This window comes from Arachis ipaensis, chromosome B03, assembly GCF_000816755.2.
Source record: "Arachis ipaensis cultivar K30076 chromosome B03, Araip1.1, whole genome shotgun sequence".
Lineage (NCBI taxonomy): Eukaryota > Viridiplantae > Streptophyta > Magnoliopsida > Fabales > Fabaceae > Arachis > Arachis ipaensis.
The window spans coordinates 121,143,492-121,155,151 of NC_029787.2; the positions used below are offsets into that span (position 1 = coordinate 121,143,492).

Sequence of the window (11,660 nt, forward strand, 5' to 3'; positions counted from 1 at the left end):
GCTCAATACAAATAGTGGAATAAGGACAAGAACAAACAACAAGCAAAAAAAAATATGTTGAATGTTTAATTAAACATTAGCAAAAAACTTGATTTACAATTAAAAAGTCCTAGCAGAGAAAGAGTATGTACTTCGTACTCAAGGAGAATGAGAGAAGGAGAGAGCGGGGACGAACGGTTGAGGGTGAAACGCGGTGAGGAAGATGGCCATGCCATCGGAGGAGATAAGAGGGAGAGCGTGGGTGGGTGTGTCTCCGGTGTTAAGGAGGGTTCTTCTCGAGAGGGGTTAGAAAAGCCATCCAATGTCTCTTTTAGAGATAAAGTCATTGGTGCAGAAAAGTTTAAGGTCTTTGCATTAGTAGGGTCTTTATCTGTGGATGGTATCGTGACGGTGACAGGTAAGCAGGGTGATTCTCGCCCACCAAGTGTCAGTTTTACCAAGGAGGCAAAGAGCTGTCTAGCTGAACCTTACAAGGAAGCCATCGTGATCAAGGTGCTGGATAAGCATTATGGCTACACGGCTCTCATGCATAAGCTTCGGATAGTATGGCGCATCAAAGGAGGGTTTGATTTGTTGGATGTGGGGTTTGGGTATTTTTTGGTTAAATTTGATATTGTTGCGGATCGTGAGAAAGTCATTCTTGGTGGCCCGTGGTTGATAGACGGTCACTATGTTGCAGTAAAGCCATGGGATGTGGATTTTAGACCATGCGAAAAATCCTTTGGATCAACGCTGGTATGAATTCGAGTCTCGGGACTTCCAGTTTGGTGCTACCAGGAACAAGCAATGCTGCGAATTGCTTCTGCAATAGGGGTTCCGGTGAAAGTAGATTTGGCCACTAAGCTTGCAGAAAGAGGAAAATATGCTCGAGCTTGTGTTCAAATTAATCTTGAGTTGCCTGTAATCAAACATATTATAGTGGAGGGTGTGACTCATGAAGTGGAGTACGAGAGTTTACAGTTGATTTGTGCTACTTGTGCACGGTATGGGCATGATAAATCGTTGTGCATGGAGAAGGAGTCCTTGGAAGGAAACAGAAATTCCTTTGGTGATGGAAAAAATAATGAAGCCCCGACACTAGTGCCACACAACAATCATGAGCTTCATAAAGAGGCTAAATCAGAAGCTCGTGATTTGGGTGAGAATTCTCGTAATTTGGGTGAGAAATTAGGAGTTGTTAAAGGAAAGGATGTGGTTACGGAATCATTGGCTCCTCACGTGCCTGATGGTCATGTTAATGAGGCATGCATGGATGATGGAGAGGGCTGGCAACAAGTGCTGCGTAAGAAAAAATTCACAACGGGCCAGTCATCAGGTTTGAAAGACCAAGATGGAAAGCAACACAAGTATGGTTCGAGAAGGGTTCCAAGGCCCAATTTGCATGGTGATGGAGGCAAATCAATTGGCATTAGGATGGGGAAGCGAGAAAAACATGAAATTGCGCCATCTCCATCGCGCAGAACTCCTGCACGTCGTGGAATTTCTCTACAGAAGCGTCCTCGGCCTTCCTCCCTGCAGAACTCGCCAGTTGATAAAAATGGTGGCACAACGGAGAAAACCTTAGTAGATGGAAGCATGGCAGGTGCAGTGTTAGGGGGTCCGAAGGTAGCAATTATTGAGGATCAGAGTGTGCCAGTACCGCAGGACAAACCACCTATTGAGGTTGGTAATTCTGATTAGAGTTTATGTTCTTATTTATTCTGTCCCTATTATTTATGGATATTTTAAATATGATTGTTTGGAATATTAGGGGTGCTTCTAATAAGTTAGCCCGGGTGCATTGTAAGGAACTTGTTAGAAAATTTAGACATGTTTTCTTTATTGTGGTTGAAACCCACTCCCTCTTTCAGCATTTAAAATTATTTTGGGAAAGATTGGGGTATCACTCTGTTGGTATAGTAGAAGCAGAAGGGCATAAGGGAGGTATTTGGTTTCTATCCTCTATGAAGGGTGTTTGTTGTAAGTTCATTGATAATTTTGATCAGGGTGTTACTGTTGAGGTTCAATTTGATAATTTAATTTGGAGGTGTAGTGGTATTTATGGCAGTCCTCAATTTAATAAAAGGGTTCTCCTTTGGGATTATCTTGTTGCACAATCCATGATTTTTCAAGGACCTTGGATTGTTCTTGGTGATTTTAATGAAGTCAAATTTTCTCATGAATCTAAGGGCTGCCAATTTTCTCATAAAAAAGCAGACATGTTTGCTACTTCATTAGGGGATAGTGGTTTGTTTGATATGAAGACTATTGGGAGGCGGTTTTCTTGGTACAGAAGGGTGAAAAATTATGTTGACGTGGCAAAAAAGCTTGATCGAGTCTGTATAAATAGTAGTTGGTTATCTATCTTTCTAGAGGCTTATGCAGAAGTTTTAAATAGGCTTCAGTCTGATCATTGCCCTATTCTGGTGCGTTGTAAAGGTCGTCCTCAACCTAAAGGGAATCGACCTTTCCGATTTGTTGCTGCTTGGGCTACTCATCCTGGGTATAGGGATATTGTGAATCAGTCATGGTGGTCTGGTAATAGAGGGATTCATGGCAAGCTTTCGGAAGTATAGAAGAATTCACTAGAGTTTAACTCGAAAGTATTTGGTAACATTTTTGTTAAGAAATGTGAATTAGAGCAGCAGATTAATTATTTACAAAAGCGTTTAGAAGTGGTGGATAGTATTTATTTGCGTCAGAAAGAACAACAGTTACTTGATGATTATAATAATACTCTAGTGCAAGAAGAGCTCCTATGGTTCCAAAAGTCCAGAGAGCAGTGGGTAAGGTTCGGGGATAGGAATACAAGATTCTTTCATATTCAAACTCTTGCGCGAAGGAAGCATAATAAGATTCATGGCCTTTTTCTCAAGGATGGAGTGTGGGAAACTGATCCAGAGGTTCTGAGTCAAGAAGCAGAGTCTTTCTATAAAAGCTTATTCTGTCATTTGGATGATGTTGATTTGGGTTGCCTTGGTGATGTGCCTCTTCCTTCTCTGAATGAGGAAGCTTGCAATAATCTTACGGCACCTATAGAGGAAGTCAGAACAGCTATTTTTCACATGAACTCTTTTAAAGTTCCGAATCCTGATGGGTTTCAAGCTTTCTTCTTCAAAGAATATTGGGAGATCATTGGTCTTGATGTTTGGAAGATGGTTAAGCAGGCATTCTCCGGTGTTACTCTTGATCCGAGAATGTTGGAGACTTTACTGGTTCTTATTCCAAAGGTTGAATCACCAGTATCTATGAAAGATTTCAGGCCGATTAGTCTCTGCAATGTAGTTTACAAGATCATCACGAAGGTCCTTGTTAATAGGCTTCGTCCTCATCTTGCGGAGATTGTTGGCTTGCTTCAAGGAGGATTTATTCCGGGACGAGGAACTCCTGACAACATCATTATTGCTCAAGAAGTTCTCCACTTTATGAAGAAGACTAAATCAAAGAAAGGCATACTGGCTTTTAAGATTGATCTGGAGAAAGCTTATGACAGAGTTGACTGGAGGTTTTTAGCTCATACCCTTAAGAGCTTTGGTTTTCCTATTCCTACAATTAATTTGATTATGAATTGTGTCATTGCTTCTTCCTTATCTATTCTTTGGAATGGGAATCGTCTGAATGGCTTTACTCCTAGTCGAGGTCTTAGACAAGGAGACCCTATGTCACCCTATCTTTTTGTGTTGTGTATGGAGCGATTGGCATGTTTTATTAGTCATCAGGTTGATTTGGGCTTGTGGGAGCCGGTTGCTATTTCTAGAGGGGATCAAGAATATCCCACTTAATGTTTGCGGATGACTTGCTTCTATTCTGTAAAGCTACAAAGAGACAAGTGCAAAATGTGATGTTGGTTTTAGAGACTTTTTACAAAGCATCTGGGATGAAGATTAATGTGGAGAAGTCTAAAGCGCTTTGCTCCAAGAATGTCTCTGCAACAAGGAAAGAGGTTTTCATTGGGGTATCCTCTATCAGATTTGTCTAGGACTTGGGCAGGTATCTTGGAGTTACCTTTAGCCATTCTAGGGTGACTCGTTTAGCTTTCAATGGTGTCCTGGATAAGATTCGGAGTAGGCTAGCAAGCTGGAAAGGGAATTTACTCAATCGGGCTGGTAGACTCTGCTTGGTTAATTCTGTTGTAGCCGCTATTCCCACGTACCAGATGCAGGTCTCTATTTTTCCCAAAAGAATCATTAGTAAATTGGAGTCTATGATGAGGAATTTTCTTTGGAAAGGACAAGTTGATGGAAGAGGATTGAATCTTGTTAGTTGGAAGGTACTGGTTACTCCAAAAAAATATGGAGGTTTGGGGATTAGAGATCCTTATTGTGTAAATATTGCTCTTCTTGGGAAGCTAGTTTGGACTTTTTTCCAGCAACCAAACAAGCTATGGGTCCAATTGTTGGATGCCAAATACCGATCATCTATATATGACTATTTTAGTTATCCTAAGAACAAGGACTCTCCCATTTGGAGGTGTCTTTGCAAGGCTTGGGAAGTGTTGAAGGATGGGTTTGCTTGGTGTATTGGAGATTTGAATCAGAATTTTTGGTTTTCTAGCTGGAGGAGAGAAGGACGGTTATCTAATGAGATGGATTATGTTCACATTTCTGATTCGAATCTCCGGATACAGGATATTTGGTCGGTTAGTAAGTGGCATTTGGATACTCTTTATTCTCCTTTATCTCAAAATCTGAAAGGTAATATTCTCTCTTACAATCCAGATGAACAAGCAGGTCCGGAAGTGGGTTGGTATTGGTGTGGGTCTGCTGCCAAAGTCTATGACTCACGTAATGGTTACTTGTGGTTGTGTAAGCAGCTATTTGGTTGGGAGGAGCGGGAGAATTGGCTTTGGCTTTGGCTTTGGCGTCAGCTTGTTCCAGAAAAGCATAAGTTTTTGGCTTGGTTGTGTCTTAAGGAGGCTCTTCTTACTGCAAGTTTTTGCTTTAGAAGAGGGATGTCGTCATCGGATAGGTGTCCAAGATGTCTTTCTAGCCAGGAATCGGTTTTACATTGTATTCGGGATTGTCCAAAAGCTCAGCTTGTTTGGCATAGGTTGGATATTTCTTGTCATCCTTTGGATTTGAAGAACTGGTTCTTGTATCATAGCAGAGAGCATCCGTTCAAGTTCTTTTTGGGACTTTGGTGGATATGGAGAGCAAGGGATAATGACTTTAATCCTCATGAAACTTGGCCTCCGGAAAAAGTGATTTGTCTGGCATTAACTTCAGAAAAGAAGCTTAGGAATATTTTTGAATTACAACGTATGTCCCTTCCCTCTACTCTAAATGGTTTTTGGAATCCCCATCCATTGGTACTTTTAAGATTAATTGTGATGCTAGTTATTTTGGTTTGGGTGATAGTGTTGGTTTTGCTTGTGTTATTAGAGATTGTAATGGGAGTTGGCAAAGGGGGTGTTTGGGAATGATTGAGAGTAATAGTATTCTTCAAGGAGAATTGTTTGCCATTTGGAGAGAATATCTCTTAGTTTGGGATATGGGTCAACGAGATGTTATTTGTGAGACGGATTGTGTGGAAGCATTTAATCTTGTTACTCAAGATGGTTTTGGATTTCTTGATCCATTGGTACTCAAAATAAGAGATATCATGCATTGGAATTGGCGTGTTGACTTTCGTTTGATTATGAGAGATGCAAACACGGTGGCAGATACTATGGCAAAGATGGCGATGAAGTTACAACTTTCACATGTGGAGCTTCTTTCACCTTGGGAGGAGTTTAAGAGTAGTCTTAAACAGGACTGTCCCTCTATTTAAATAGTTCCTTGTTTTGTTTGTTTTATTTTTCTTTGTTTAGTTTATTTCAATCACAAAAAAAAAAAAAAACAACAAGCAAAAATAAAAACCTAGCTAAAACGATCTAGCCATAAAACTCTTTTGTCATCTCTGACAATGTCATCAACAACTAAAAGGGTCAGCACCTAACCACTCAGTGTAGCTCTGAACAGACAAGTTTATAATCTCCTCTGCTCTTTTTTCTTTATTCTAAAAAATTCTCCTATTCCGTTCCAACCAAATGTTCCACATAATGGCACAAAAAGACACCATCCATCTCTTGCGCTCCTCCTTGTTAATTGCTACCTCAGTCCAACTGTGAAAATGCTCCTTGACTGTACCCGGGCATATCTATTGTAAACCAACATGAGATATCCAAGCACACCAGACCTGCCATAAAAAATTACAGCCCAGAAACAAGTGGTAATCATTTTCATCACCTACTTTACATAAGACACATAGAGAATCTTCTTGGTTAATAACCCCGAAACGACGTAGTCTCTCCTTCGTATTAACCCTGCCAGTCAATCCAAACCAAACAAATAACTCCACCCTAGGAGGGACAAGTCCTTTCCAGATTGAACTAGTAAAGCTATAACTTGATATATCCTCCAGAGCCATTTCTACCTGCAACACCTGCACAAATGAGTTAGTAGAAAAAACACATTTTTTATCAAATTTTCACACAACTCTATCCTCTCTCCCACGTGCAAGTTTAACTATGCTCAAAGTATTGTGAAGCTGGTTCACTAGATCCAACTCCCATTGGAACAGTTCTCGCCTCCATTGGAAGTTCCATATCCAAGTTAACCCATCCCAAAACCCACAATCTCCTATCACTGATCCTGTTTAGTTTGACACCGAGAAGAGCCTTGGGAATCGATCTTTCAATGAACCTCCAATAATCCAGACATCCTCCCAAAACTGAGTACGTCTCCCATCACCTACCTCCATAGCCAATCCAGTAATCATCTTCTGCCTAACTTCTTGATTCTTAAACTGTAGCTGACAAATGTCCTTCCACGGACCCCCCGATCAGGCAATTTCTGAGAGGATTATAGCTCATTTGGATTCAAGTTATTACAAGAGCAAATAACCTTCTTCCACAACGGACAGTCTTCTTTAGAGAACCGCCACCACCACTTAAACAAAAGAGCTGTATTGCGTACCACAACATCTCCAACTCCCAATCCGCCCAACTTCTTAGGAGCCTGCACCACTTCCCACTTCACTAAGGCCATACCAGAGCTCCCATCCTCCTTACACCATAAAAATCTTCTTTGCAAAGAAATCAGTTTCTCTGCAATAGTCTTTGGCATCTTATAAAGGCTCAAATAATAAACCTGAAGGCTATTCAACACAGATTTGATAAGCACCAACTTACCGGCTTTATTAAGCGCCTTGGCTTTCCAAAGGCTAAGCTTCTACTCCACTTTGTCTATTATTGGCTTCCACGTCTTGACCAACCTTGGGTTGGCGCCTAGTGAGATGCCCAGATATTTAACTGGAAGGGAGTCTTGCTTGCATCCTAGAACACAACACATACGTTGCACCCACTGCTCATCACAGTTGATAGGAATTAAACTCGACTTCTCAAAATTGATACATAAGTCTGACATCAACTCAAAGCACCGAAGCAACCTCTTGTAGTTCTTAATGGTCTCATCTTCAGGAGGGCAGAACAAAATAGTATCATCTGCGAACTGTAGATGCGACAACTCAATATGATATCTTCCAACCAACAATGGAGATAAGCGACCGTTCCTCACTGCTTCTTCAAGCATTCTATGTAAGACATCCACTACAAGTACAAAAAGGAACGGAGACAATGGATCACCCTATCGCAGGCCCCTTTCCATCTTGAACGGCTTAGAAGGCGAGCCGTTTATCAACACTGATATTGAGCACGACGTCACACACTCCATAACCCACGCCCTCCATCTCTGTCCGAAACTCATCTTCTGCAACACGAGGTCGACGAATTTCCACTTTACCCTGTCATATGCTTTCTGGAAGTCTAATTTTATTATTGTCGCTTCCAACTTCCTCATTTTGATCCACTGAACCGTTTCACATGCGATAAGCGCCCCATCATGAATCTTCCAACCCTTGACAAATGCGCTCTGCGTCTCACCTACTAATCCAGGCATAACGGCTCTCATCCTCCTCACTAGCATCTTCGAGATAACCTTATATACACACCCACCATGCTGATCGGCCGCAAATCTTTGATTTTCTTAGCACCAGTAAACTTCGGGGCCAGTGCCACCCAAGTTACGTTAGCATCTGTCGGCAGCCTTGATGATTGGAAGAAATCTAGTATAGCTGTCGTGAATTCAGAGCCAATGTCGCCCCAACACTTCTTTATAAAGTTCATGTTGTATCCGTCACTTCCTGGAGCTTTGGACGATTCACAATCCCACACTGCCTCTCTAACCTCCTCAGGTGTTGGTAACATCTCTAGAGCCATAGCATCCTCATCGTTGATTCTTTCCACTAGTCCGTCTCTGAACCCCACCATCGGAGACTCCTCTTGACGATATAACTCCTTGTAGAACTCCCTTATGGCAATCTTAATCCTAGCTTGATTCCTTATCAACCTCCCATTAATGACCAGAGCATCAATTCTATTATTCCTCCTTCTTGCTGAAGCTAAGTTATGGAAATATCTCGTGTTTTTATCCATTTGTCTCGCATGCCTAGACCTCGACATCTACTTCCAGTGAATTTCTTTCCGAACATACCACTTCTCACAGCAAGTAACTAAGGCCCTCCTTCTAGCTTCCATTGTTCCATCATATGCCCCATTGCCAACCATGTCATTAATTTTCTTAATTTCTTCTTCAAACATAGTGATTTTCTTGTCCATGTCATCAAAGTTGTCTCTGTGCCATCTTCTCAAAGGACTCGTCAAAGCCTTCAATTTGACAGTGAATTGTATAGCTCCCAATCCTCTCCATTCCTCCTTGACCATCCTTAGAAACCCTTTTATGAGTAAACCACGAATCAAGGCTGCAGAACGGTCTCGGACCATCCCTTATCCTCTTATCTTCCACTATAATAGGACAGTGATCTGACAGACCCCGTGGTCCACCCCTCAAGTGGGTTCCTGGAAACACCTCAAGCCATTCCAGGCTAACCAGGGCTCTATCAAGGCGGCTACAAGAACGTCTTCGAAACCACGTAAACTTCCTATCAGTAATCAGCAAGTCCACCAGTCCCATATCATTTATCCAATCCTTAAACTCTTGTGCTGACAAAGACAAGTTATCAGTGCCTTGCCTCTCCTCCACATGTGTAATTTCATTAAAATCTTCCAAAAAACAAAAGGGCCCCTGTCATAACTCAGCCACATAGCATAACTCCTCCCACACAACTAATTTCTCATCTCTAGTATGTGCACCATACAGCAAGAAGAAAGCACAGTTGATAGAGTTTTCTAACAAGACATCTCTCACCTTTATAGCTATTTCTTTTTTTAAAAAATCCCTCATCCCACATTAACAACAACCCTCCAGAAGCACCATCAGATTCTACATACTCCCATCCCGCACAATGTTTACCCCAAATTTTCAAAACATCAAATTTCGTCACTATCTGTCTTTTGGTTTCTACCAGACCTAACATATTCAATCTATATTTGTTCTTAAAATGTTTCACCATTCTCAACTTTTCGTCTCCCCTTAGCCCCCGAACATTCCATGAACTAACAATCATTTTAAATTAATATTACACACCTTATTGTGACATTTAGGTCTGCTCCGCCTTACTTTAGCCTTCTGTTTTGCAAGCCTTCTTTTCCGGGTAATTTCTTCATTCTGTTCTTGAAGGATAGCCATTATGTCGTCATCTTCATTACATAGCATTGCTCCTGACTCCTTTGCTAAATTCCAAGTCTTTTGCTTTTCCAACATTTGCTCATCCAAGCTTGCACCCTCGTTTTCTTTGTCCTCATCATTATTGCCCTGCCCTTCATTTTCCACATGGTCTTCAGTGTCTCCGTAGCCCTCTCTCTTATTCTACCCCATCAGGTTATTATCATCAAGCGAGACGTGACCCGGGCCTTCGTTAGCTTCCTCTGCATTAGTAATAACCTCCTCTGGTATAAGCCTTCCATTCGCATCTTCCCCTGGTTGAACCCCTTCAGATACCGCCCCTACCCCTACATCCTGCTTATCCTTATTAGCATCACGACCCTCTTGACATTTTTGCTTCGCTCCGGGATCAAGGTGTCGTTCGAGACCTTTAGAAATTTTAATATCTTCCAACACGGTACTTCCACCTATTCCTTGCTCTGTCCTCAATCCCTGTACAGCCTCTGGTTCCAACCGGTTATCCCTTCCCATCTTCCCGTTGGCCCCTCCGCCCGCCTTCATCTCACCACCAACAAGGTTCATCTCCCTCGCTCCACCAGCAAACCTAGGTGCAGCTTCTACTTGGGCCAGCAGCCCCTTCGACTTTCCATCGCGCACCCTACCCTCGTGATTGGCACAGCCGCACTGCACTGAGACGAAACCCTCCTCACGGTCCAAGCGATGCCGCAGAACAACGTCTTCAGTGGGTCCAGCGTTCGTCCCTTCCTGGTTGCTGCGGAGCCCCCGAGTCCATGAGACCGCACTTTCAACACTGGATTAGCGCCAGACCTGGGACTAGTAATCGGTCCACTTACAGCCCGCCCCATAGCTCCTTGACCCAGCCCAGAATAAGCCACCACTTCATGCTCCTTTCCATACGGTAATGTTCTTTGAATCACTTGGCCCAATACCCTCCTGTTGAGGTGATAATTATTGTTGGCCCAATATTTGTTTCCCATGCTAAGATTATTTTTTTACTCCCCTTGCAAGTCCATCAAGATCACCGTTATAATTCCACGGGATGGTAAGCTCTAAATCCGCTTCAAAACTTTCCTCATATCCCCCAAGTTCAGCCAGGCGTTCAGTATCACCATTAATATGTTGATACGTTAATAAATTGGTTTGATTGGGTCTTAAATTGTTATAACTCCATTCATTCAAAATTGATTCAGAATTTACCAATCTGCCCTCATCTTCAACCCTTATCGTTCGAACCTCCATAGCTACTATTGCTGCTTGATCTCCAGTATCTATCAACTCTGATGCTCTAGACAGCGTTATATCTACACCATCCGAGTCCTTTGTGATTTCGTTACTTTGGAGAATATTACCATTACCTTCTTGCATCTTATTTTCGGAGTTACATTGCGAACTATATACTTCCTGTCCCATCTCCTTTACCAGAACATCAAATTCACTGGTACCTAATGTGATATGGATCCATTCATTCATCACATCCATAACACAAGTATCAATTAGTACACGTCCAACACTAAAAGAGGATCGGGATTCCGTCACTTTATCGCACCCAATTACCTCTCCCCATTAACCTCCTATCGTCTTGAACGTATCCACTGACCAAACATACAACGGAACTCCAAAACACTCTAGCCAAACTCTTCGAGATTCACTTCTCTCATATTCGTCCCACCTCCAAACACTATGAAAAATCTGAAGTAGGCTATTCATCTTAAATGTGTACGTCTCTTCAGCATTCAACAGGCTATCAAAAGTCAATAAAGCTTTATATGCTCCCATTTCGGATACTTGGATAACTTGTGGGAAGTTCTTCGCCACCGTATCCTTCAAGGAGCCAAAGTCAATAGCCTTCGTCGTTCCACCTATCAGGCTTTTCTGCAACCAGTCCAAGTTTTCTTTTGCCACAACCACTTCTAACTTTTTCGTCCACCCCTTCCCATTTGAATCTTGGGTCTCTTTATCCTTTCTCTCATCTTTAGAGCCACTAGCAGGGGGTAGCGGCGCATTTTGATGTTCTCGAAGCGGCTGGCGAACAATTCCATTTCGTATGTCAACTCCTAC

At 42.2% G+C, this 11,660-nt stretch overlaps 1 protein-coding gene and 1 pseudogene across 1 annotated transcript; one reads left to right on the forward strand and one right to left on the reverse strand.

Annotated features, from left to right (window-relative positions):
- On the forward strand, positions 148-5,748 carry LOC107633723 (annotated as a pseudogene).
- On the reverse strand, positions 7,937-8,479 carry LOC107633722. The gene has a single exon (XM_016337323.1). The coding sequence runs from the start codon at positions 8,477-8,479 to the stop codon at positions 7,937-7,939; it is 543 nt and encodes a 180-aa protein (XP_016192809.1).

What these genes read in the sequence shown, in the direction of transcription:
- LOC107633722 (XM_016337323.1), bottom strand. Translation starts at nt 8,479, where the DNA reads ATGTCGAGGTCTAGGCATGCGAGACAAATGGATAAAAACACGAGATAT.